We start from the raw sequence: 26,950 nt of genomic DNA on the forward strand, positions 1-26,950 counted from the left end.
TTTTTTATTGATCATTGAAACTTTTATTGACAACATTAGGTTTCTACATTTATTCAATATTTGTAATAAAATTCAAATACAATTTATTAATTTTTTTTTTGTTTCCATATTACATTTAGGAAGTGGATAATTCAGGCAGTGCTTTAAATCATCTTATGATTACGACTATAAGCAATTTTTTAATCAATTTTCCGTCATCCAAAACAGAACCCAGCACTACTTTTCGAATAATTGCGAACCGGTGTGTTTCTGACACCGCTCTTTTCCATTTTTTCGTCAGAGACACAACACAAGACTTTCTTTACAAATAACGTGGTCAGTGAATTTGGGAAAATTTCAATGCCGTCGTCCTAAAGTTAAGATTTTCAATATTTTAATCAGAAATTGTCAATTTTAAGACCATACAATAAGGCATATGAAGTTTCTATAATGTATACAGTACAACATTAATTTTCCTGACTCAAAAAATATGAAAGAAAGTATTGCGACATCTCGGTAAAGTGCTTCTTGCTTCCATGATTTATCAAGAATACATTTGAGGATGTTAATTTAATATACCAAAATGCCGTGATTCAGCAAAATTATTCTAGAATTACCACATTCTTCGTAACTGGTTTTTTTAGGATTTTTTTTTCTTCTTTCTTCTTGTGTATCAATAATATTACTATAATTGTTTATGAATTATTTCATTAAGCTGCTAAGATTATTACCATTCACTTATGTTTCAAAAAAAATAATTAAAAACTAGTCATTCTAAAAAGCCATCGTAGAGTAAAATAGAAAGAAAAATGTTCAAAATTCCATAAATTCTTCTATAGAGTATAAAAAAAATCAAAAGTTAGAGTCTTTTGAAGAACTGAATTTAACTGTTTTTGTGTCTACATTTTTTTGAGAGATATTCTTAAAATTTAAGGATATTTTTTATCAACTTTAAGGAATTTTTTTTTTTTTTGAAGACTTTTTTTGTAATTGTCCTTACTAATTTATGTAACTTATGCTAACTTAATTCTTTTAGTGCAACTTGGATTTTCATCATTGTCAATTTTATCTGAATTTGGTAGTCAATCAAGGTTCAATTGTTTTGGCTTTTCCCATGGGAAACCTTCACGTCCAAAATGTCCATATGTGCTTGTTTGTTGGTAAAATGGTGTGCGCAAATTCAAATCACTGTAAAGTGTAAATACAATAAATCAATTGGCATATAAGTGTGATAAAATTAGCATTAATAACGTACTTGACAATTTTGCCTGGTCTCAAGTCAAAGTTCTTTTTGACAATCTCCAACAATTGTTTTTGTGAATATTCAGATGTTCCATAGTCCATAACTGTAATTGAAAGTGGCTCAGCAATTCCAATAGCATAACTGACTTGAACCAAACAACGTCTGCAAACTCCAGCTTTAACAAGTGACTTGGCGACCCAACGAGCAGCATAAGCAGCTGATCTGTCGACTTTTGTAAAGTCCTTTCCTGAAAAGGCACCACCACCATGAGCACCCCATCCTCCGTATGTATCGACAATAATTTTTCTTCCTGTTAAACCAGCATCACCTTGTGGACCTCCAATAATGAAATTACCACATGGATTAATGTGTACAATTGTTTCGCTGTCCAAATACTTTTCAGGAATAACAACTTTAACGACTTGTTCCAAAATTTCCTTGCGAAGTTCTTCCAAACTGACTTTGTCAGAATGCTGAAGTGATACAACAATTGTGTGTACGCGTTGTGGAATACATGCTCCATTTTGGAAAATATATTCGCAAGTAACCTGAAAGGGCAATGAGGCGCATTTATTAATCACATGCAAAATATTCAAGGATGAATGGAGTCTACTCCGTCGTGGATTATATCAGTAAAACTAAAAGTTCTCTAATCATTCTTATGCATCAGCAAATATTCGAATGTTTTTTTAAGCATCATAAAAGTATCAAATTATGTCCAATAAAAATAAAGTAATTAAATCTTACTTGAGTCTTTGAATCTGGCCAGGCCCATGTTAAAACACCAGCTCGTCTCAATTCGGCAATTTTTTGGTTTAATTTGTGTGCCAAAACAACTGTGAGTGGCATACATTCTTCTGTTTCGTCTGTGGCATATCCGAACATCAAACCCTAAGTAAACAATAAGATAAGGATATTTGATCCAGAATAAATATTTATAGCATTCCAGACTTTGTCACATAAAATTTGTTAGTTATGTTCTATTCATGCGCAAATTTATGAGTTGTTAGGTTGAATTTTGTTTTTGTCATGCGATATTCCAAATTTTTTTTAAAAATGATATGTGATACGATAAAAATTTTTAATCATGCAAAAATACCTGATCGCCAGCTCCAATTTCTTCAGCAGGGCGATTTACATGCACACCATCAGCAATATTTGGGCTTTGTTGGTCAATGACGACCATAACACTACATGTTTTATAATCAAAACCTTAAAAAAGTAATTAAAGAGGGAGAAAAAACATGGATATTAAAAATTGTAATGAAGAAAGTTGTCAGGATGGTGTCTATAAAATTTTGAAAAACAATAATTAACTATTTCTTTATAGTTCATGCTTGTTAGATAATATTTCTTATAATTAATGCTTGCTCAGTAAATATCACCCAGTAGCTAATATTCATACCCTCATTTTGGCACTAATAATTATCATGATAACCCATTTTTTGACATGAAATCATTCTCGAATGACGTCGATTAACTTATTTTGCAATTCAAAAAGTGAAAATATTTTTTTAAATGCTTTTTTTACAAGTAATAATTAAATGTAATGTAGATGTATGTATGATTAAAAATTAGAATTAGCTTGCTTCACATGGACGGTATCATAGACGGCACAAAATTCATAATTGTTTGAAAACCATCTACCTGATCACCAGCACCAACGTCGTCTTCTTCGCGGTCCATGTGAACACCTTGAGCAATATCTGGACTTTGTTGTTCGAGTGCAACTAATAAGTTCAAAGTCTTCCAATCAAATCCTATGGTTTGGTGGGTTTTTACGTTATTAAAATTAACACGAATTTCTAGTTTTCTGATCTTTGTATTGTATATTTTTTTTGCAAGGAATCTTTTGAATCAATTAAGTGTTACTTACCTTTTGAAGAGTCATCGTATCCAATATGTTTAACAGTATCACGGACAATTCTTTGATAATCAACAAATCCTTTTGATGTGATTTCACCACACAATAGGATCATTCCAGTTTTGCTTACAGTTTCTAGAAAATACGGAAAATAAAATGTCCTTCATAATTTTGACTTGAATGTATTATCTTCTTTTTAATACATACCACATGCGACTTTAGCATTGGGATCTTGTCTAAGATGAGCGTCTAACACAGCATCGGAGATTTGATCACACATTTTGTCTGTAAAGATTGCAAATTAGCGAATGATAATAATTGTTATAAAGGAAAGGAAGAGAAGAGACAAGAAAAATATAAACACAAACATTGAATAAATGTTTATCAACAAGATGGGATGTTATTAATATCTCTGTTGTGTCTATATTATGGATCTCTTGCGTTCATGTGTGTATATAGGAAAAGAAATTTTAAAGGTAACGATTTGATGAGATGCAAAAAATAAAAGTATTAATCTAAAAATAAATTACGCGACATAGAAATGTGATGCAAGAAACTGAATTTTTTTTTGTGAATTATATACATGAAGTGGGGTTATTAATAGAATTTTGAGCATTTTATGGGTCTAGGTATGAAAAATTGAGGAATTTAAATCATATATTGACGTAGATTATAGCATTGAATCTGATTAGAAAATTTGAGACAATATTTGATTTGTGTCTTATCAGTTCAAGAACTATAATTCATATTATCAAACGAAAAACCATGTGCCATGAAGGATTACTATTAAAAAAGCACATGTTAACGAAAAATTTTTTCGTCTGAGCTGCGTAAGTGACACAGTAAATAGCCGATTAAAAAAATAATATTAAATGAATCTTCAGAATATTAAAATTGATGATACGCAGAATGTCAAAGAAATTATAGATTTTGATAACTTTTAGGTCACCAAGTGACTTCATCGTTAATCAAAAATAAAAAGAACTTTAATTACGTCTCTTCCTTTTAAATTCACAACATGACTTATTGATTACGAAATTCAAACAAATACTTGCCTGGATGTCCTTCTCCGACCGATTCGCTGGTAAATAAGAACGAGGAATTGTCCTCCAACTCGTATCCATTGTGAATTTGGTGATTTCCATTTGTATATCCATTTGTAGTCTCAGGCATTTTCAATATTTTTCCTTCGGTTCCTTTCAGTCGATGAAAATTTTCACTTCCAATTTTTCTATAGAAAAAATGGGATTTTGAATATGATTCCTTCTAATTATAGAACTTATGAACTTTATATCAATATTTCCAATGTGTTTATGGCAATTTAATCACAATCTTTAAGTAAATTTTTAATTTTATTTTTTTACGATGCTTCTCTTAAGAATTTTAGGAAAAGAGCTAGCGAAAAAGTCTAAAACGCTGTATTTATACTACTTTATTCCATTATACCTTTTCGAATTTGTGTACAGTTTGCAATAAAATGCAGCTTCTCTTATCAGATATCGTTACTAACTGTGAGTTTATACTAGTTTAAAACTTTGCAGGTAATATAAATTGAATGATCCAGAAATGTACCTAAACTTACAGCTAATTGCATTTAGGTAGATGTCAACAAGAACTAATTAAAATGGTTCTATTTAGAAAATAAAACGAAAAAACTAAAGATCCAGCAACTTTTAGAAGTAAAATCAAAATTATCAATTCAAGCATCTACAAGAATTTTAAATAATCTAATTCCGTTTCTGTTGAACTTTAACACGCGATTTATGAGGTGATGTATCATCTCATTCATTCTGTCTTATTATGTTCGAGATTTTGTTCTAAATGTTCTAGAACATTACAAATTCTTTTGTATTTTATTGAAAATTCAAAAGAATTTGTAAGGTTTTAGAAACATTTCCGTTAAATTTCCTAATAACATGCATCACTATAGTATTTATGAAATGAAATTTTATTTTCATTTAGGCATATTTATAGTCACAATATTTACTTGCTTGTAGATTAATCAACACACTTTACATTAATAAAAATAAGAAGTAAAATAATTACCTAGAAATAATATTAATTATGATCTACGCTCTTGTTAATAAATATAAATTTAAGTACTTTCAAAAAAATATTGACACACAGTTAAGGGAACTTCAGTTGTTACTTCACGAAAGTCTCTTAAACGAATGACTAGTGCGAAATGAGAGGAGATGAATATATTGAATACAAAAAATTATTCCTTTCAACAATAATCCTTATCACATCTTTTTTTTTCGTCAGTATACATTATAATTATAACAAGACATTTGTCAAGCATTCATTTATTACATAGGATTATTGTTTGTGTCCATAAAGTCTCGTGCGTCTCATTTTTATAAGACAAGGAGCATAAACAGCTGAAAAAGAAAATTTTCATGATCAATCTAGCATTCAGTTGAAATGAAATCAAGGATATGTGCTAGAAATGTGATTCTTGATCTCTATCCACACACTTCCATTATTGCATGCATTACTCAGAACATAATCAGTAAATCAAATCTAAGTGCATTGATCTTTAGAATTTGATTAGTTATCAAAAATTGTAGATTCTGCCGCGTCATTTCATTCAGACGATAAAGTTAATTTTTCAATGTCATGAATGTGTAGCTACAATAGTAATTAAAAAACATTGATTTTTCCCAGATTTAAGAGGAATAAACATGATTTTGTTGGAAAAATAAATGTAAAAATATCGTTATTTATAGTGAAACGACGTTGCAAAGGTCGTGCCTTCCTAAATACTTCCATTAAACAACAACAAGCAGGCAACAGCAAACCCCCCATAGAATTATTCTTATCTCCCACTCTCATTCATTGTCTCTTAAAAATAGATTATTATTGGAATAAAATCGCATAAGATTCTTTTTTTTTTGTGTTAATCAGTACAAGGTTAACGATGATAATGTTTGACTAGACGAAAAAGAAGCACTAAATGTCGCATATGTTTTTTTTTTCGAGGAAACATATTTTTTGCGCTTTTATTGAGCTTATTCTATTTGATCCTTCATGTCATTCAATGTCCATGACTTTAAAGTTCATTGATTTATTTCCTCTTTTGATAATATTATTAGACATTAAAATTATTGTGATAAAAGGATTGATTGAAGGCAAATCAAAGTTTACCTTGCAAAAAATCTAGAAATGTAAATTAAACAATATTTTTTTTATTGCCGGCTTACAAAATGTTAATTTTAACGTTTAATAATCCATAACGGTTTCTTAAATTTTGAAAAAATCTTGATCCATAGAAAAATCGTTTTGTAACAATCATTTAAAATTAAATTGAACTGTTATTTCAAATTTATCAATTAAATCATATTCAAATAACTCTAATTAAGTTTTAAAACTTTAAAAGTCATTGTTTACTTGATAAACTTTTTAATAAAATCAATAATAAACACGTTAGAAAGTTTTAGACGAAAAATAATCCTTGTCATTGATTGATTTAACGAAATAATTTAAAAGACGTCGAAATTTTCTCATTTAACGAAGTAATTTCAAAGAAGAAAGACGTGAGTGCGCATCACTCCGTGAAATAATAAAAGTTAGTGAAATTAATTAAAGTGAAGTTAATTAAACTACATTAGAATTGTAGAAAAAGGTAAGTTAAGCATTTTCATGAAAAAATTATTAAAAAAAACGTGAAATTCGCGGAAATAAAGCAGTTTAAAATTCAGTGAAAAAAATGGCGTCAGATTTGAATGAGCGTCGGTTCTCATAATTTGTCAAGTTTTTATGCTTAGTTGTTACTTTTATTAAGATTTTATGACATAACTATACTTTTTTGCTATTAAGGAATATAATTTGGTGTCAATTTCTAAGATTTTTTGAAAATTATCGATTTTTCGGACTTTAGGAAAATTTCTAGCAAATACTAGCATTACGCCCGTTAAACTTAACGCTTTATATTCGATATGTTTAATGCATAAGAATTGGAATTTTTATACTTAATTTTTCTGTAATTAAATTAATATGATATGCATAGTAAACGTTGAAAATTAAGTATCTTAGGTCAATTTTGACAGACTAATGATGAAAATGCTATTTGCATTGAAGTGACGCTCACATACATACGCTTGCGTCGTCGAATAGAGCTAGTTTATGTAAACCGAAAAATGCCGAATCGAATATTTATGTATCTTCGTTCAGTTTTATACATTTTTATATACAACCAATGTTATTTTCGAAAAATAGCTTATTACAGCAGATTGAATACTTTCGCAACAAGCTAGTGTTTGTGTATAAGAAATTCGACCGTTACGCGCCTTATGCTTTATTTCATTTCACTGTATTAGTACAACTTGTAGAATAATCTATTGTAACTAATTTATAATTATTAATTTCATTTTACAGAACGTAAATAAAAACATTTAAAGAAGTCGGGAAGGAAAGAAAGCGTCCCCTTTGAAAATGGCGGACGAAGAACAATTCTCGTTATGTTGGAATAATTTTAATACAAATTTATCGGCCGGATTTCATGAATCCTTGTGCCGTGGTGATCTCGTTGACGTAACTTTAGCAGCCGAGGGACAATTAGTTAAAGCCCATCGACTCGTCTTATCAGTATGTTCTCCATATTTTCGCAAAATGTTTACACAAATGCCAGCAAATCAGCACGCTTTCGTCTTCCTCAAAGACGTTAGCTCATCTGCACTAAAAGACTTGATACAATTTATGTATTGTGGAGAAGTTAATGTTCGACAAGAAGCATTACCTGCATTTATTAGCACAGCAGAAGCACTGCAAATTAAAGGACTTACCGAATCTGTAAGTATTAGCATGTCCTTATTCCAAAAATTATTTGTTACTTATGAAAATTCCATTTTTATATAGAATGAAGCAGTAACAGCAACTGGATCATCATCACCTACCAAAGAAGTAATTACATCAACGCCTTTGCCAGACACAGCATCGATTAGAGCACGCGGCACAGTCCGTAGTGTAAGCAATCGTCCTCAAGCTTTCAAAATTGAATCTGAAGGAAGTAGTGATGAGAAACAAACCGTTACTTTAGTACAAAATCAACCAGTTAAGCGAATTGCTCGTCAGTCAATTCCAACATCCGCACCAAAACGAGTCAAAACGCAACTCAGTCAAGAAACCCCCGACCCACTCGATGCACCAGACCATGAAATTGTGACGCCGCAACAACTTAAGGAAACGACAGAATTCATTGACTTGCCAATTGAAACGACTTCATTGAATCCAAAAACTGAACCGGAATATGTTGAGGACACACAAGAAATAGAGACTGAACAGGACGATGATAACCAATATGTTGAGGATGTGACTTATGGCGAAGAGAAATACGAGGAATCATATTTCACGGAAGGTGATGATAACAAGGCTGGCGTATCTGGATTTAGTGAAACATATGCAACTGAAGGCGATCAATCGGCCACGGAAGCTCAAGGTTAGTTTCAAATATTCCATTTATCATTAAATTTCTATAAAAACGTACGATTTGTCAAAGAGAAGAAAGTCATATTTTGGAAACATTTTATCTTTTGCTCAACACTCTTCATTCGCTCTAATATGCAAGTTATATCTTGTGAATGTAGTGAAAAAAGAATGTAAACCTTAAAATGTGTTGAAGTGCAATAAGTATACAAAATTTATATGTGCAATAGTGAACAAGTATTATTTAAACTGTGACATATGAAAGTAGTTGTAAAGTGAACGATATATACTTGCATACAAACATCAAGAAGAACTGACTTTCATCGTTGGACGCACAAGGTAGGAATTTCAAAGCAAAAGATGAAATGGCGCGTAATACGAATAAGTTAAATTCATGCAATTTGCGAAACCTTTTTCAAAATGTGACAGATTCTTTGACATTTTTACTGCGTTAACAATTAAAGAAACTTTGTGAAGCATTCATATAGAAATTTATAAAAATATTATTTTGGTCGTTTTAAATATTGAAAGAAATTCGTATTTTTGCTTTACGCTAATCAAATGAATGCTGACAATGTTTCTTTAGTTGAAATATCTCAAAGAAAAATTAAAAATGAGATATATTATTTAAAATTAAGTAAGCGAAAAAATGCGCTTAAACTGCCCTAAATGAAATTCATATTGCAATTTATCGGATTTTCGAAATATATTTTGAATATAAATTGAATTCCCAAAAACTTCGACATTCGATTTATTTTATCTCGCTCAAAATGTTAATCTTAAGAATATCTTAAAATTTCATTTGAAACTTAAATTAGGCGGGATAGAATTGGGAAGTATGAAAATGTTTTATGATCATATATGCCAGCAGGGGCGTTGAGTTCTGTTAGTATTTTTAAGTCAAATAAAATTTTTCTATTGGAATGCAAAAATATTCAGATTAAAGTTGTATTTTTTAAACTTTTAGAATATTTCTGAATTACAAAATTTGAAGAGTTGAAAATGCTAATGAATAAATCATAACGTTTATTGCTGTATTTATATGAGACTAAAGATTTTATATTTCGTAAATTTACTTCTTTTATTAATCAGTCAAAACAGTGAAATTTTTATTTTATCAAGTGTTTATTGTTTCATTAAATTTTATTTAAAAATGCTCTACATAAAGTATGTAGTTCAAACAACAGGTAAGATGAAAAGAAAAGCGTATCGTTTCATACTTTTTAACATAATTTTTATTAGAAATATTTTTATGATTGAAAATTTGATTCACAAATCATAAGAATATTTCAAAAAGTGAAAGTTTTAATCAGTTCAAAAAAACAAAAACATAAAAAAGTGAGGTAATTGAAAAGCCAGGTATATAAGGCTTGTAAAAGCGCTGAAAAGTGCTCTGTAAAAGGTAAAAAATACATTTAATTCAAAGAAAAATGTATCACTTAATAAGATTTCTTTTTTAGTAAGCACAAAATAACGTTTCCTGAAGTTTTGAAATGTTGAGCCGTAAAAAGCTCAATGTTGAGAAATGACCATAAAAGTGGAACAGAAAACGAGAGTGAAAACGGTACTATCCTTCATGTGAACATTGTGAAATGTGAAACTGAAGGATAAATACAAGTCTTGTAAACTTATAAAGCTTTTAAATTTCAGAATTTGTCTTTACCGTCTTTAAATCGAATGTCGTCCGCTAGAGTTCACTACATTAAACATCGACTTTTCGAAAAATAGAAGTTGTTTCTAATTTTGAATTTCTCTGCTCTTTCTCTGTTTTCTTTATTACGATCTGCAACATAGGTGAATTGAAATTTATTAGAAGTCAAAAGAGTAAGCCACAATTAGTTTTTAACGGATATTTGTACAATAAGAAAATAACTTTCCAAAATGGAAATACAAATTGGAGATGTGCGGATGCGGTCAAGTATAAATGTTTTGCAAATTGTATAGTAAATGGTACGAAACTTATTAGATGTAAGACAGCCCATAAACATCCACCACAAACTTCAAGAATTTTAAAAAGTAGTTTATATTCTACTGAACCTCTTTAAGTAATTTATTCTTTGTTTGTGATATGTTTTTATTTATTTTTATACATTTTCAGAAAAATTAAAGATTAATAAAGCTCTAGTACAAAATACTTGATCTGAATTTTTTAATCTCTTATGCTTGCATTTAAATTTGATGAGTATGAACATCCACGGCAATATGAAAATTTATTATATTATCTGGTATCAATTATTTATGACACATTTGATCAAAAACGAAATTAATTAGTAACCAAGTTATCACATGTTAGTAACATTATGGAATATATCTTGCCTTCAACACTAATTTAACAAATTTTCAACATTTTGTTCAGCTTGTATACAGTAATTGCTATTTGAATATCCTTTCAAAAAACATGTGTCATAATATGTCGATATCCAATAAGTTAATGATGATAAAACACATTGATAGAAATTTCTATCAGATAGAAAGATAAAATAGGACCGAAAATTAACGTTGCATCATTTCAACTTTGTATTTCTCTCTCAGATTACTATATCGATGCATCCGAAAGTGTTTATTCGTTTTTAAGAGGTCGCAAAGGTGGTCATCACCTAGTATACGATAATTATATTTATCGATCAAATTTCAGACGACACGGCTTAGAGAAGAATGTATTCTACTTTGAATGCATTTGGAATCGTAATGGCCGATGTCGTGGACGGATAAAGACTGTCGGTGATAAAATTTATAGATCGAACAGTAACGGTAAGCTCAATGCTCATAATTTTATCATTCATATGACTGATGAGCCTTATTTAAAAACATGATTTACAGTACCGCATAATCATGAGCCAGACTATGTCAGAATCCAAGAAGCTCGTCAGAAAGGTTTAATTACACTCAAATCACTATCGGAAGCAGCACGAGAATACGAAGAGCGTGTTCAAATCAAAGTTGAAATGATACCTGAAATGCTAAATGAATGCTTAATAAGTCCTTATTCTAATGTTAAAACCTTCCCGAATTAAAGCATTTACTAAAAGAATTATGAATTGAATTCTCTCTCTTAAGAATTATTTTAATTATGTATAATGTAGTATAGCAAATCGTACATATACTGTAAAAATGTTTTGTCATATTAGGAATCCTTGAATATACTGCAAGTCGACGTGGAAAATTGCATATACTTTTTAATGGATATCGATACATTATCAATCGAAAGACAAAAACATCAGAATATTGGAATTGTGTTTATACAAAATCAAAGTATAATTGCAGGGCAAAGTTGATTGTTGTAGGAAATAGAGTTAAAACGTCGAACGGTATTCATACATGCAATAAAAAGTAAAAGAAAATCTTTTTTTTTTTGTTTCTATTCCTCTTAAACATGCAGCGATTACGGAAGGCAAATTACATTTCTTAAGAAGTCGTTGGGGTGGTAAATTGTTGATCCTTAATAAGTATTTATATTCCTCAAATAAACGGAAACAAATTGGATCGACTGTTAAAATTTGGTGGCGTTGTACGTATTGTAGCAAAAGAAAGGCAAATCCATGTCACGCGCGATGTATAACGAAAAATAATGAAATTATTAAAATATCAGCCCCAAATCATAATCATCCACCACAATTATCGAGTACCAAAAAAGATGACAAAAAGAAATAGATAAGATCTATTGTTGTAAAGTTTATTATAAGAAAAAAATTTTGATAAATAAATTAACTTTTAAAAAATTTGATCAAATTTCATTTTTAAGACTTTTTTTATTGATCAGAATATTCAAAATCTTTTGAGAAAAATCACATTTCATTAATTTGAGCTTATTTCGTTTCTTTATTCGTCTTTAGAATATCATTTTATTGAAACGGAGGCATTAGATATCCAAATTACACCAAAGTCGAATAAAAAATATGAGTACGTCTATGAAGAATATGAACAGCCAATTTTATTGCAAGATGAGACAGAATTAACTTTCGTAACGACACCGTGGTCAACGAAATGTCTAGTCCATAACAATTTCTTGTATAATTGCCATAGTACACACGGGAACAAGATTTATTATCGATGTCACAATTATTCAAAGTAAATAGCCATTTCCTATTTCTATCGACTATAAAGTTAACATAAATCTTATCTATTTGAATGTCTTTAGGAAAAATAAGGATGAACGTTGTCGTGCACGATGTTTAATATCAAATGGAAAGATAATAGCATTTACAGGTGGAAAGCACAATCATCCACCACACACAGATAAAATTGAGAGAATTTGTAAAAAAGAAAGGGAACGATCTACAAAAGGCATAAAGATTGATAAAATGGAAAAATTAGACGATAATCTATACTAGATCTAAGCTTACATAATAATTTAATGAATGAATGAAGAAATAAATTTAAGAATCGGTCATAAACATAACAATTCTTGTTGCAATAGTTTTGTACCCTAAATACTAATTAAATGTAAGCAATAAGTTCTCTTCCTGATTATGACTATCAATTATTCTAATTTTAGAAATTTCTGACTTGAAATTTGTTGAATATCGAGCGGAAAACGATATAAAAGTATTGTGGTCATTTATCCGGAGTCAACGCGGTGCACCTTTTCTAATACATTCAGGGTTCATCTATCGATGCGAGAGAAAAATTGGACCAAAAACTTATTGGTTGTGCTTACAATATAAGAGAAGTAAATGTAATGGACGTATGATTTTTGATGGAAATACAATTGTAAAATCGACAGGACATAATCATTCAACAGATAGTCGAGCAAATTATTCAAGCAATGTCGAATATAAAAGTTTAGAAGATGATGATATTGAAAAATGGATAAAGAAAGAAGTTGTCTAATAAATTTTAAAGTATTTTCACATAGTCATTAAAATTAATAATGGTTTTAGTACTTATTTCATAAAATTTTTAACATTTTGATTTCTAACGACTGATTATTAACGAAATTCTCATTTTGATCTTGTCTTTAAAGGTCTACAATATATCATAAGTCAAAGAAAGAAGCCTCTGGTTATTATTGATGGTTATCTCTTTAGACGTAACAGAAACAATTATTGGCGATGTATTCGAAGTTCGGTTCATGTGAGTGTCTGCTTTTATTTCTCGACTTTAACTTTCTATCAAAAAATGAACAGATTTTTGATTCAACGATTCATTGTATTCCCTTACAGAAATGCAGAGCAAGTCTAATTCTCGGCGAAGATTCATACACTTTGTGTATAACTGAACACACACATCCACCAGAAGGAGATAAGCTTAAAAATCGTGACATGTATCAATTCAATGCAACGATATTAACACCTCCACAGCCACGTAGATCACTTAAGAAGGAGGAAAAGGAAGAATATGAAGCTATTGAAATTTTAGAATGAAGGATTTTTTAAAAAATAAACTAAAGTTTTAATTTTTAATTAATTGATAATGATAAATTATTGATAGATGTAGCTTCTAAGAATTGAAAAAAAGAAAAGAATGTTAAAAGTTCCAAATACTAATTTTATATATTGAAATCAAAAAACTCTTTCTAGATGATACTTTTGAGCTAGTTGAGAATAGAAGAGGTGGATATAATTTATGGTACGGCGGATATGTTTATCGTAAAAAAATTGAATATTCTAATTCAATAAATTGGATATGCTTAAATAATCATTGTCGCGGCCGTCTTGTTACAAGAGAAAATAATACTGTAATTAAGGAAGGACGAACTCCACACAATCATTCACCGAAATATGTAACAAGCTCTGAGTACAAGAAAGTCATGCGATAAATAAAATTATGTGCAAAACAAACTTTAATGTATTTTTTTAAATTGTAGAAAATTAGTTGAAAAACTTGTAAATTAAAACTTATTGTTTCTAATAATCTCTAAATTATTATTTTTTAGAGTATCCTGTAGCAATTTGGACCAACATCAAATTCCAATATGTCTCGTCTGAAAATGGAAGTGACTTGTTAAAACTCAATAATGGACATTTGTTTAGAAAAGAAGCAAAATTTAAAGACCATACAGATTGGGTTTGCGTTAATAATGTTTCAAAACTTAAACGATGTACTGCTCGAGTTGCTGTTGATAATACAAATCAGCTTATAAAGCTATCGAGAGCAAAACATAATCATGATCCAAAATAAATAATATATTAATACCTAAAGCATTTTTATGATTCCTTAAAAATATATTTATAAAAATTTATTAAATTAAATAAAAAAATAAATCCTTTACTAATAAATTTTATCAAATCATTGCAGTTTACACAGTCGTCGGAGTTAAAAAGTCACGGAAGATCAAGCCAAAAGTTGAATACATTGAGGATGTTGACTACGCTGGAGGAGATTATGTAATTCCACAATATAAACAGAGTAGACAGAAAAACTTACAACTTCTGCACAATGGATACGTGTATTGTCGAGATAGTAACAGAGGCTTGCGAGTATAGTACGTAAACATATTTTGATAAAGTTTAGTTTCAAGTTTTTTAATTATAAATTATTTTTTTCTATAGCTGGCGATGTAGACGATTTAGAAATGGTAAATGTGGAGCTAGACTAATAACAATTGAAGATAAAATCATCAATGAAACTAATCGAATCCACACACATGAGCCAGAAGAATCTGATAAGTCAATGGAAGGAGAATATTTAGTTGCAACTGATATGAAATATTTACTTTGTAATGAATAATAATAATGATTTTTCATATATTGACTCTTATGAATATATTATTAAATAAAGTTTTTATGTATAAACTAATAACTGATGAAATATTAGATGCTAGGGTTATAAGTAAACGTAATAACTGCTGTATATACTTTTATTAACTAATTTCTTTTTTATATATTTTTCTAGAAAATGAAGACGAGTACATAGCAAAATATTCACAAACGACAAGAGGGAAAACTCAACTTATATTCTTGGGGCAGCCTTTTGTATTCGAGAAGGATGTTAAAGGACATAACAATGTTATAGAGCGCAAGATATTTAGATGCAACAGATGGTGGGTATGTATCTCCCTGCAATCCCTTAATATCCAATTTCGTATTAAATGAATACTTGGCACCACTCAAAAACTTATCACTTTGTTTTGACTTTAAATATTAATAAAGTTTTATATAATCTTTTCATCAGGATATGAAATGCCGTGCACGAGTTTATGTTTCTAACGACAGGATAACACCTTTGAACAAATATCACACTCATTCGCATGTCATCAACCGGAAATCTCGAACCTCTAAGAAGAAAATGTTCAGCGAAGTAATAGTTAAGATAGAATAGAAATGCATCAATATCGTCTAATTTTAATTAATGTGAGTCCAATTCTTTATTCAATTATTTTATTGCTTTAATATTTCAAATCAATTTAAATTCATTTATCCTTCATTGCTATGCATAAGCCAATGATTCAAAGTCACTATTCTGCAAAGCAAAATTTTAAAAAATTAAGACAGGTATGCTTGCATACTGCCGTGAATGTTTGTTTATGCAGTTCCATGCACTGCAGTTCTGAAATTCTGGCTAAAAAGATTAATGCTAAATATTTTTTGATCCTTTCTTTACAATAAAGAGTTTACTTTTTTTATGCTTTCAGATGCAATTTTCCAAAATGAAGCTAAAGTGCCCGGCTGGTGTTTATATTGTCGAATTTCACTAACATGTCACGAATCAAAAGCTCCGAGTATCTTAAAAGAAGCGACTGGAAAAACATAAAATATATGATAAAAAATAAACTAAATTTGGATAAACTAGAATTATTATTTAAGAGATGATAAAATGAAAAAAATTAATAAAAAAAATGATAAATTTCTTAATTGTGATTAGTTAATTTAATAGAATTTAATTTTATTATAATTAGATATTTATAATGCTAATACTAATTACATTTCCTTCTTATATTTTATAGAATATGAAATTGTAACTGTGCATCACCCAAAAATTGAACCAAATGTCCACATTGCAAACGACAGTATGGAACTGAAAGATGATCCGTCTCTTATAAATTTACATAGTGGAAGCAAAGTTTACGTTCGAAAGGCTGACATTTTGAAAATATTTTGCGATAAACCAGCATTGTATAGTGTAAGATTAGCATCCCTTATATTTGGTGAGAAGACAATGAGCTATTCATCAATGCCTGACGATCATGATGAAAAATACCCACCATTAAATGAAGAAGTACTGGAATCAATCATAAGTAAGAACTGAAAGTGTAAAACATTTATATTTTTTATTAATGAATCTTTTTTATTTCTATTGCAGCTCATGTCATTCAAGTTTTTAAGCAACAAAATAAGCTCATCAATAAGTCTCAAGTTAAAAATTTCATTCGTGTTAGAGTCCATAAATTACGAGAGTTACATTAGATTCCACAACATATTTTTCATAAATGCCTCATAAATATTAAAGTTTGATTTTTAATAAAGGAACGTTTTTAACAAAACTTTTGACTACTAAATTCTTTGACATAATAATGCATTAATATAAATGTTAAAATTATCGAAAAATTTAAATTTATTAATAATTTTGTTTTGTGTTTTTAGATATGAAAGATGGACATATTAAAGGAACTTTTTACCCACCCGAAGATCCAAAGAAGAACATTCGATATGTTAATACACCGCATGGCAGGTTTCAGCTTTTCTATAATGGATTTTTGTACAATCGAAACATGTCATCACCTCAAAAAACGTGAGTCTGACTTAATATTTCTAATGAATTTTAAATCAACTAACAAATAAATGTTGAAATTTTCTTAGGTACTGGCGTTGCACCATGAATCAAAGTAAGTACATTAAGAATCAAGAGTAGAAGACAGTCAAAATGGCCACAACAGGACACTTAATAACAAGTCATTTAGTATTAATGATGCTGGTGTGTTGTCATGTGTCGCTTCATTTATGTCTTAGCCACATGTTGTTCACGGCTCATACTGACTGTCGTCTTCTATTTCTACTCTAACTCATTTCCTTATCTAAAAAGTTGAAGCTTTTATCCTAATTAATTTATTTCTCGACTTTTTCTTCAAGGAATGAAATGTTCAGCTAGAGTGATTGGTACGATCAATGGACTAACTCTGTCAAAACCTCAGCACAATCATGAACCATGTGACTTTCCCGAAGAAAAATTACGCAGGAGTGGATTAACTCTTAGCAAATATGAATTTTATTCGGAAATTAGTAATTCCGATCAATAAAAATGAAAAGCTACAATTTAAAAAAAAATAAATATTTAAATTAATAAAATAGAAAATTTAAGACATTATGAAATTGGCGATAATTTTTTTGTGTTTACAAAAAAATGTCAGTTATGTACATAAAATTAACTAATGTATTTAAATGTCGTTGCAGCAACCTTCATATCATCAAGATCAGGAGAAAATTTATGCTCCCTAAATGGAAAATTATACAAGAGAATCAAAGGACGAATGTACAGAAGTTACTATTTGTGCGTTGAAAAGAAATGTGATGCAGAAATCATTGTCAACGATCTAAAAGGAGGATTCCTTAAAATTGTTCGAGAGCATCGAAGTTTCTGCAAGAATCGTACTTCTAATCATTCATCTCTTTTATAACATTTTAACATTTTTTATCATAAAATTGAATAAATAAATGATGAATAATCATCAAGAAACTTATTTTTATGATATTTCAAAAATAGTTAAGAAACTTAGATTCTTAAGAATGTACAATAATTAATTTTACTAATAAATATTGACATTTTTATCTTTCTCATAGGACTTATGCTACCCTTGAATCCACAACTTGTGAGGTGTGGTGAAACTCAAGTATTATATCAAGGAGTTGTCTTCTTCCGTAGCAGTCAATATAAGGTAATATCATTCAAATTTGTTTGTGTGATTATTTTATGCTAATAAAACTTTTTCATTTGTTTCTTTATAGGATCGTACTTATTGGAGGTTTGAAACATTCAAAAGTTTATCGATCACAATATTTAACTATAATTTCTCTCCACAGATGCTACTCATCACGAAGTCATGATTGTAAAGCTCGTTTTCAAACAAAAGGCGATAAAATTCTTAAGCCTTTCTTACTTCATACTCATTCAATTGAGACTTATCGTACTAAAAGAGAACCAAAATTAGAATATTAGATATATAGATGCAATCATATACATAAATATTAACATTATGAATTTAAAATAATAATAAAAAAAATTAATTAGTATTAAATCAAAAATTCGCAAAAAAAGAATTAAAGATATATGAAAAAATATTTTGTCTATTTTTCTATAGTTAATTAAGAATGTTTTATAATTATAAGAAATATTATTTTGTACACATATTCATACTTAAATCTCTTTTTTTTCTATCCCCAGACTATGTGAGATTCGTGACAGGTTTCCGCGGTTCAAGAAAACTTAAAGTTGGTGACTACTCTTTTACGAAAAATAAAGTTTCGGGACACAAAATGTACTGGTCTTGTGCGAGAGCTGCACTACATAAATGTAAAGCTAGAGTTGTAACTACAGATGTTGATGGTAAATATACACTTAGATGAAGCTTAATATAGTCAGTTAAGTCATATTTCTATTAATCTTTATAGGCGAGCAACATTTGATAGTGAAAAACGCGAAACATAATCACGAGCCATTTTAAAGCATAATTTCGATATAAAAATTTATAAATAAATTCCTAATAATGCATATGACCTTTTTAAATAATTAAGGATGACATGAGTGTTTAATTAATGATTCACAAATGAAATTAAATAAAGCAAAATGAAGAGATATTTTAGAATTTTAAAATCTTTACAGATATGTGTCAATTACACAATTATTAAATAATTTTTGTACAAAATATCATAATAATAAATCTTTTTAATTATGTTGTAGGATACCCGAATGACTGGAAAAAAGATACAACGGTGGAAAAGAAGGAAACGTGAGTAAATGGTTTTTTAAATTCTCAAATACCTAATAACATCCAAAATTTAATTATAATTACAGACTAAATGCAACAGAAGTGATATTTGATACATCAGAGATACAATTTATCCCAGGACAGCGAGGAAGCAAATTGTTAAGTTTTGGCGGATACACTTTTGTTAAAAATCGTGCCACAGAAGGTATGATCTTCGTGCTTAACAAAAACGAACATCACAATTGAACAATCGATTTGCAGGACAATTAATTAATGTTTCCATCTTTACAGGTCGAAGTTATTGGCTGTGTTCAAAAAAGTTTAGTACAAAATGTCACGCTCGTGTTATTACAGAGCTCACAAAAGTGGCACCAAACGATTCAACATTTTATTTATCTGTTGTTTCGCACAATGGAAAACATACTCATGAACCTGATCCGAGAGTTAGCTCTTCTAAAATAGAATAAAATTTACCAAAATTTATAATTTTTAATAAAGATGAAATTGTTTAAAAATTTGTGTAATTAGATTCATTAATTAGATTAATATTAATTTTATTTATAAATAATTTTGATTTCGTTTATTAATAAAAAATTTTCATATATTTTTAGATGAATACACCGAAATCATAATGATATCAGAAAAGGAAAAGGCTGAATTCGAGTTTGCACCTCATTTTGTGTTCAAAGAAGAAGTATCTACACCAAATGCAAGCCGAATTTCCATCAAAAAGGAACGAACTTCAATACCTCCATTGCTAACATCATATACCGTGCCATTTCACTTTGTCGAATCAGGTCGTCGAAACCAATTGCTTATTTGCGAAGGGCACAAGTATATACTTAATAACAAATATGGAGAGAAGAGCTGTAAGTTGCATTACTTTCTACGCATTTTCCCAAAGACTTAAAAATTCCAAAATCTTGTTAATCTGTCACAATTTTGAATTTTGTGTCATTTTATGATTCAATTCAAAAGGATTTATTTAAGGTTCGACCAATATCTGTCCTGGAGGCTTGGACTGACTATAAGGTACAGTCGAAAACTGAAGACTTGCATATCTAAAATGCAAGAATTGTAGGCCTGCGGTTATTGATCGAACCCTAGATTTATTTATGCGGTGAAATATGCCGTAGGTTAAAAAATCTGCATATAATATTCAGTATTTACATAATAATAACTCAGTATTTGACATAAGGTTTTGTAATCTAATTTTTAAGGAAATTGGGAAATATTTCTTAGCTAATCTTTATTAGTTGATTTTTGTTTTTAATACATTAATTTTTATTCTTCTTAGATTTCAAGTGTTCCTGTTGGCATTCTGGGTGCAAAGCTAGAGCAATAACAATTACATCACAGCCAGATTGTATGAACATTATTTTTTATTATTTCTTTATTTTTAACTAATAAGTTGTCTAAATATTTCAGGTATTATACGACGAAATGAACACAATCATCCAAAGCAATCACATAAAGAGGAACAAGATCCAATTGAATAAAGAATTTTTTTCCAAAATGTTAACTTTTTCGTAACTAGTTTTAACAAATAATAAAAGCTAATTGTTTGCCAATTTGAGATTTAAAACTTATTTCCCTAGATTTTTATAAAATTAATTAAGAATAATGTTAAGGATTTAAAAATTAGAATCACCTTTTTTTTTAATAATACTAATTATTTCGTCTTTTTATTTTAATAGGAGCTTATTATGAAGTATCAAGGAGAAGCGGACAACATCTATTGGTCTTTAATGGTATAAAATACTTTAGAAATAGAAAACGCGGAAGTAAGCAATAGTAAGTCTTTTAATCTCATTTCTATACCTAATACTAATGAATTAATCAATTCTAGTTGGAAATGCAATTATTACTACAAAACAAAATGTCCAGCAATTGTTATAGTTGATGAAATTACTGAATGTTTTGAATCCCAGCATGAGCATCAACATGACCCATCTCTAGCGCCTCCGAAAAAGGAAGAGAAACGAGACAAAAGTGCTGTTATAATAAGCACAGGACAACCATCTGAAAGTCCTTCATAAGAATCTTGATTTTAAATTTTTATTTAACAAACAAAACCATTGTAAATTTAAAGAATGTGTAGAAAATCTATAATAATATAATTAAAATAATTTATGTCTGTGTTCCGAGTTTCAATCTAAAATAATTTAGATTAAGCTATTAAGAAGATTGTAATTAATTGCTAACTTTTGTATACTTCTAGATCCTGACGGCGGTGAATTCTTCATTGTGACGAACAAAGAGACAGCAACAGAGCATGTAATTCAATTTAGTGTATCACTAAGAGGCAAGCCTGCAATAATAGGTAAGCTTTGATCATTTAGAAAAATGTATCGAGTTACTCATAATTCTTAATCTTTTCGCAGTTGATAATATCCGTTTCATCGTTATGAACGAAAACTACAAACGGGTACTGTAAGTATATACAAATCTTAGAATATCATCTAATTATGAACATCATAAATTAACAACTCAACATTACTAATATGATTTTTAATTTCAACAGCTGGCGATGTTCGTACATGAGTACAAAAACTAGAAAATGTCCTGCTAGAGTGAAAATGTACAAAGGAAATCCACCACAGTTTATAATGGATCAATGTCAGCATGAACACATGCCTTTAATCAGAGGTAATATATTATTGGTGTTTTATTAATCATCACAATTCTAATGCCTCCTTAATCTTTTGTTTCAGGAAATTACAAGTCACAAGTTCTATCGCTGAGCATTGATGAAGTTAAACCTGAATTTTTTGTATCGTCGAATAATGAATAGAATTTCATTAACTAAACTTATTACTAAAATTTGTGAAATAAATGTATATTTAAAAAAAAACTGATGCTCAAAACGAATAATGTACTTTATAATTAGGTTGAATCACAAAATTTAGAAACCTTACTAATTAACAATTTTTAAATTATTTATTTAGAACTCTCAACATCGAAAGTCAACTATGTACTCAGCCAGAAGGGAAAAGCTCAACTTGAACATAATGGATATGTTTTTGTACGAGAAAAAACTAGGGATCAAAAAATCTATTGGCGGTGAGAATGAAATTTATAAAAATTAAAGAATTCATTTTTAAGTTATTTGTTCTTTCTATCTTACAGCTGCATAAATTATACTACCAAATACAAATGCAAAGGAAGAATCCATACATATCTAGATGAAAGGATAATTAAGGAAACTCCACATTGCCATAAGCCATTTGAAATTAAATCTGATCAGAAACGATCAATTGCCAGATCTCTAGCTTCAATTGAGTAAAAAATACTCAATATAATAAAAATAATCACAATAAATAAAGTGTCAAATATTTAATAAACAGTTATTTATCTTAAAGTCTATAATAATTATTAATGATCGCATTTACATGAAATTTCTAAAGTACACATATTAATGAATTTCTTTTCCTTATTTCCTATAGTGGTCTACGCTGTTCCATCAGGACTTCATTTTACAAAAACACAACGTGGAAGAACAATGCTTATTTATGACGGATTCAAATACGTAATCAACAGAGAGAGTCAGAAGAATACTTTTTGGAGATGTCAAAAATATGTCGCAAGATCATGTCGTGCTGGTGAGTACAGCTTTTATGTTTAAAATGGTTTAAATCATGTTCTGTTAATCTATAACGATCTATAAGTTGTGAAAATTTGAGTCAATCTGCTATATAGTATTATTTTAAATGCCATTTAGTTTTAAATATTAGTTAGGATCCTAAATTAGCCCAAAGTCCACCGCGTAGAGGTGTGGCATATTGAATTTCTGGGGTATTTGTTAACACAGTTCAACTTTTTGAAAAGCATAACTTTTTGATCCGAGCAGATGAGCTTGCGTACTTCTTTTTTCTATATCATGAATATTTGGTTCACAATTTCCTCTTTTTTCTCTGCTCCATATTTCCATCGCATCATCCAAATGGTTTCCTATACCGTTTTGTTTATATTTTCTAACTAATCTGACTTTAATTGCTTAACGAACATATTTGCCATAAACATGAATAATTTTATGATGTCTTAACTAAGAAATGAGTGTTAAAAGTACGCTAAAGAGCTCAAGAAATGATCAAAACCATTTGATACGCAGACAAGTGTCGTGTTAATCTTCGAATTATAATTAAAATTTTACGAATTTTCGTTTAATCAACAAATATTACTGTTTAATGAACAAATAGCTTTATTAATGTATGAACATAAAATTTTTCATTACAGGAGCTGTCACATCAAAAGGCAATAATTCTGAAGAACAGACAATCCGCTTAACACATACTCATTCGCATTCTCCCGAAAAATTCAGCCCATATGAATTGGATGACAGTTTGAAACAAGAAATTGACCCAGAAACTATGAAAATTGAGACCATAGATAATTACAAATTTAAATAAACTAATTTTAACCACCTTAAAGTCTTGTTGAATATTTATTTTAGATTTAAAGATTAAATTAAGCCACATTTCCATGAAACTAATGACTTTTTTCTTGTATTTTATAGTTTTCAAAGAAAAATCAGCACAGATGTTAAACAGCAGCAAACTAGATCAAGAAAAGTTGGTGTTTGCACAATCACCAAAAGGAAAGAGAATGCTTATCCATGGAGGCCACAAGTATGTTTTAGCATACTCTGAAAAAGACAAAATTATCTGGCGATGCAATTCGTCAAATAAATTTGGATGTAAAGCTGGAGCAACAACAACTGGCGAAAATTTCCAACTGTTGCGTAAGCATAATCATCCACGTGAAAGTTTTCCTATCAAAGTTGTTAAAGTTATGAAATAGATTAAGCCAAGCTTATAAGCTTTTTAATACTTTTTAAATTCAAAATGGCATTCAATAAAAACTTGATCAAATCATTTAGTTTGTGTACAAGTTCCTGTAGAGTAGACTTAAAAATTTAATATACTTGACGTTTTACTAATAATTTTTGGTATATTTTTAGGTAAAAAGTCAGGCCTCAAACTGAACATTCTCACTCAAAATGGATTTATCTACAATCGAATCAAAGATTATGGAAATCATATAATATGGAAATGTGCGCTAGCTGTCAGTGACAAATGCACAGCAACTGTTGTAACGAACAAAATGTTAAGAACAATTGAGAATAAGAGAAATGTTCATTCTCACGATAAAAGTGCTTTTGAAATTTACAAAAAGAATATTCAGAAATTTTAACTGAATTATATTAATAAATATAATAATTGAGTCTTTTAATTATCTTTTAATAATGATTGAAATTCATACTTTAAAATTGATTCTTAATTCACTATCAAATATTCTTAAAAATTCACAATACTAATGATATCTTTATATTCGTAGAACTTGTTCCAATAGATTACTATGAAACACCACGAGGCGCAAAAGGAATTCTCTGCAACGGATACTACTTCGTCAAGGAAAAAGCATTTGGAAAGACCATAAATTGGTGAGTTGAAACTACATTGTTTATTAACAAATTCTCTTAAGACTTGGACCAACAAAATTTATTAGAATCTTGTTGGTATGCACACAATCTATACTTGCTGATACTAATACTCAATTAAAATTTTCAGGCATTGCATCCACAAGAAGAAGCATTCATGTGGTGCCCGAGGTGTAACAAACTATACAAATCCCATGGTCATGAAAGTGACAAAAAAGAATCACACTCATCCAATTGAAGAGAAGGAATTCAAAATAATGTCCATCACAGCTCTTTTTGCCGATAAATAAAAAATACTCATAAAGTTCACTTAGAGAAACTTAAAATCCTTTAAATAATAATATATATGAAAGTATTGATTTAATTACTTACGTGGTATCCTTAATTGATATCAATGCATAATTGCCTACTATATTGAATTGTAGGAATAATTTTGAAGAATTTAAATTAAATTGATTAACTTTGAAATTTTATTAATAAACAACAGGAACTTTCCCAAGTCTGGGAATTTTACTGAAAATTAAACAGAACAACTCGTTGAAATGCTTTTATGTTTATTAATTAAGCATAAACGAGAAAAGACCAAACTAATCGAAAAATATTATTAATTGTAGGATTCTGTGATGCTTCTTACTTTGATACTGGAAATGGCGGAAAAGGACTTCTAATTAGTAATTTCGTCTTCAAAAAGCATTACACAAAGCATTCTGTGCATTACTGGGTAAGTAACATGACAAGCAAAATACAGGTCAGACTTCTTAATCATTTTATTTATCTTCTTATCAAAATCAGGTGTGTACGTTAAATCGACGGTTGAAATGTAAAGCACGTGCGATCACCAGAGTTGATGATCCTAGTATTGTCAATATAACTTGTGCTCAACATAATCACGATTTGAAAGATTATAAAAGAATCCCCAAAGATATTGAAACCTTAAATATTGATAAGGTTTATAAAGTTGAGCTTGAGTAGAACTTAAAAGTTCAGAGTTGTACTTAAATGGTACTAAAATTTGAAATATTTTATGGATTCATAAAATTAATTCGACTGTAGCATTTTAAGAGGAATATGTGATACAAAAAAAAATAGGATTATGATCAAAATGATGAGGAAGGATGATGAAATGTCAACAAAAAGCTATAAACTCTAAATAAAGAATTATTTTTACGTCTGATTCTAATTTGTTTCCTTTAAACCAATACCTATATAATCCCTAATAATCTATCAAGTTCAAAATACTAATAATTATTTTTTCTATTTCTTTATAGACGGCGAATTAGTGATGGAATACTTCCGTACAGGAAGGGGAAACCAAGGACTTCGAATCAATAACTTTATCTATAAGCGTCACTATGAAACTCCAAATTCAGTCTATTACATTTGCACTCTTAGCAATAAGCTAAGATGCAAGCAACGAGTTATTGCTGAAAAAGACAAACCATACTCAATTAGGTTCAAGGGAAAGGGACATAATCATGGATTGTTAGAATATTCAGTAGCCATAAAACACATTCCGAGTAAATTGGAACCAATGGATGTGTCAGCTATTGTTTATGAAGATCATAAAGATTGAGCTTTAAATGTTAATAAAGAAATATATCATTTAGTGAGATAATAAACGTTTATAAAGAAAAGAATAAAACAAACAATTATGCATAGAACTGAAAATATTGGATATTAATCCCTAAATACTTCTGTGCCAATATTTTACAAACAATTCATACTAATCCATTGATCTCTTTTTTCCCTTTTTTAGATAATTTCGACTTAAATTCATCAAAATTTGAGGAAGTGATTGACGGAAAGGTTTATCCTGCAGAGTATTATCAGACTGAACGTGGCAACTATTTGCATGTTAATGGATATTATTTCCTCAAAAACACAGTCAGTCAAAATTCCATATCGTGGCGTTGTACATGTTATCGCAGGTTGTATTATGTTTTTTAAAGCTATTTTGCCTATATTGCCAATTTTGACCATATGCAGGCATGGATTGCTGTACTTTGGGTGAATTTTCTAATTTATTTGAGTTAGAAAATAATCCTCATTCAGTTAGAAAATACTCCAGTAGTTCAGTAAGCCAGGCTATAACGTACTGTACACTGGAAACTTTACAATCAATATTGCCAATAAAGGCAT

The 26,950-nt window shown here is 29.3% G+C and overlaps 2 protein-coding genes across 49 annotated transcripts in view; one reads left to right on the forward strand and one right to left on the reverse strand.

Annotated features, from left to right (window-relative positions):
- Positions 1–35: 35 nt before the first annotated feature.
- On the reverse strand, positions 36–5,289 carry Sam-S (S-adenosylmethionine Synthetase). Of its 3 annotated transcripts, none has more exons than XM_070649808.1 (8): positions 5,133–5,289; positions 4,142–4,317; positions 3,294–3,371; positions 3,099–3,221; positions 2,322–2,434; positions 1,970–2,113; positions 1,235–1,770; positions 36–1,167 (listed from the first exon to the last, which is right to left on the reverse strand). In XM_070649808.1, exons 2-8 carry the CDS (start codon positions 4,257–4,259, stop codon positions 1,062–1,064), a joined length of 1,218 nt encoding a protein of 405 aa, XP_070505909.1. In that variant the 5' UTR covers positions 4,260–4,317; positions 5,133–5,289; the 3' UTR covers positions 36–1,061. The 3 variants fall into 3 exon arrangements, with proteins under 3 accessions (XP_070505909.1, XP_070505911.1, XP_070505910.1); XM_070649810.1 differs by lacking the exon at positions 2,322–2,434 and adding an exon at positions 2,870–2,982; XM_070649809.1 differs by lacking the exon at positions 5,133–5,289 and having other exon boundaries at positions 4,142–4,477.
- A 1,295-nt stretch (positions 5,290–6,584) lies between these two features.
- The window catches only part of LOC139097919 (modifier of mdg4-like), a 34,812-nt gene continuing 14,446 nt past the window's right edge, over positions 6,585–26,950 (forward strand). For 20 of the 46 annotated variants that reach the window (XM_070649923.1, XM_070649895.1, XM_070649896.1 and 17 more), the window contains exons 1-3: positions 6,585–6,711; positions 7,464–7,877; positions 7,944–8,523. In XM_070649923.1, the coding sequence (XP_070506024.1) occupies positions 7,521–7,877; positions 7,944–8,523 (937 nt within the window). In that variant the 5' untranslated portion in view covers positions 6,585–6,711; positions 7,464–7,520. The other 26 variants (XM_070649894.1, XM_070649889.1, XM_070649898.1 and 23 more) reach the window with 26 other exon arrangements.

This window comes from Chironomus tepperi, unplaced genomic scaffold (assembly GCF_022539635.2).
Source record: "Chironomus tepperi strain 1889 unplaced genomic scaffold, CSIRO-AGI_Ctep_v1 contig_441, whole genome shotgun sequence".
NCBI classification, from domain to species: domain Eukaryota; kingdom Metazoa; phylum Arthropoda; class Insecta; order Diptera; family Chironomidae; genus Chironomus; species Chironomus tepperi.

What these genes read in the sequence shown, in the direction of transcription:
- Sam-S (XM_070649808.1), bottom strand. Translation starts at nt 4,259, where the DNA reads ATGCCTGAGACTACAAATGGATATACAAATGGAAATCACCAAATTCAC. An exon ending in GGCCAGATTCAAAGACTCAA is followed by an intron (nt 1,771 to 1,969) that starts GTAAGATTTAAT and finishes TTGCCCTTTCAG; the next exon opens with GTTACTTGCGAATATATTTT. An exon ending in AGACCAGGCAAAATTGTCAA is followed by an intron (nt 1,168 to 1,234) that starts GTACGTTATTAA and finishes TACACTTTACAG; the next exon opens with TGATTTGAATTTGCGCACAC.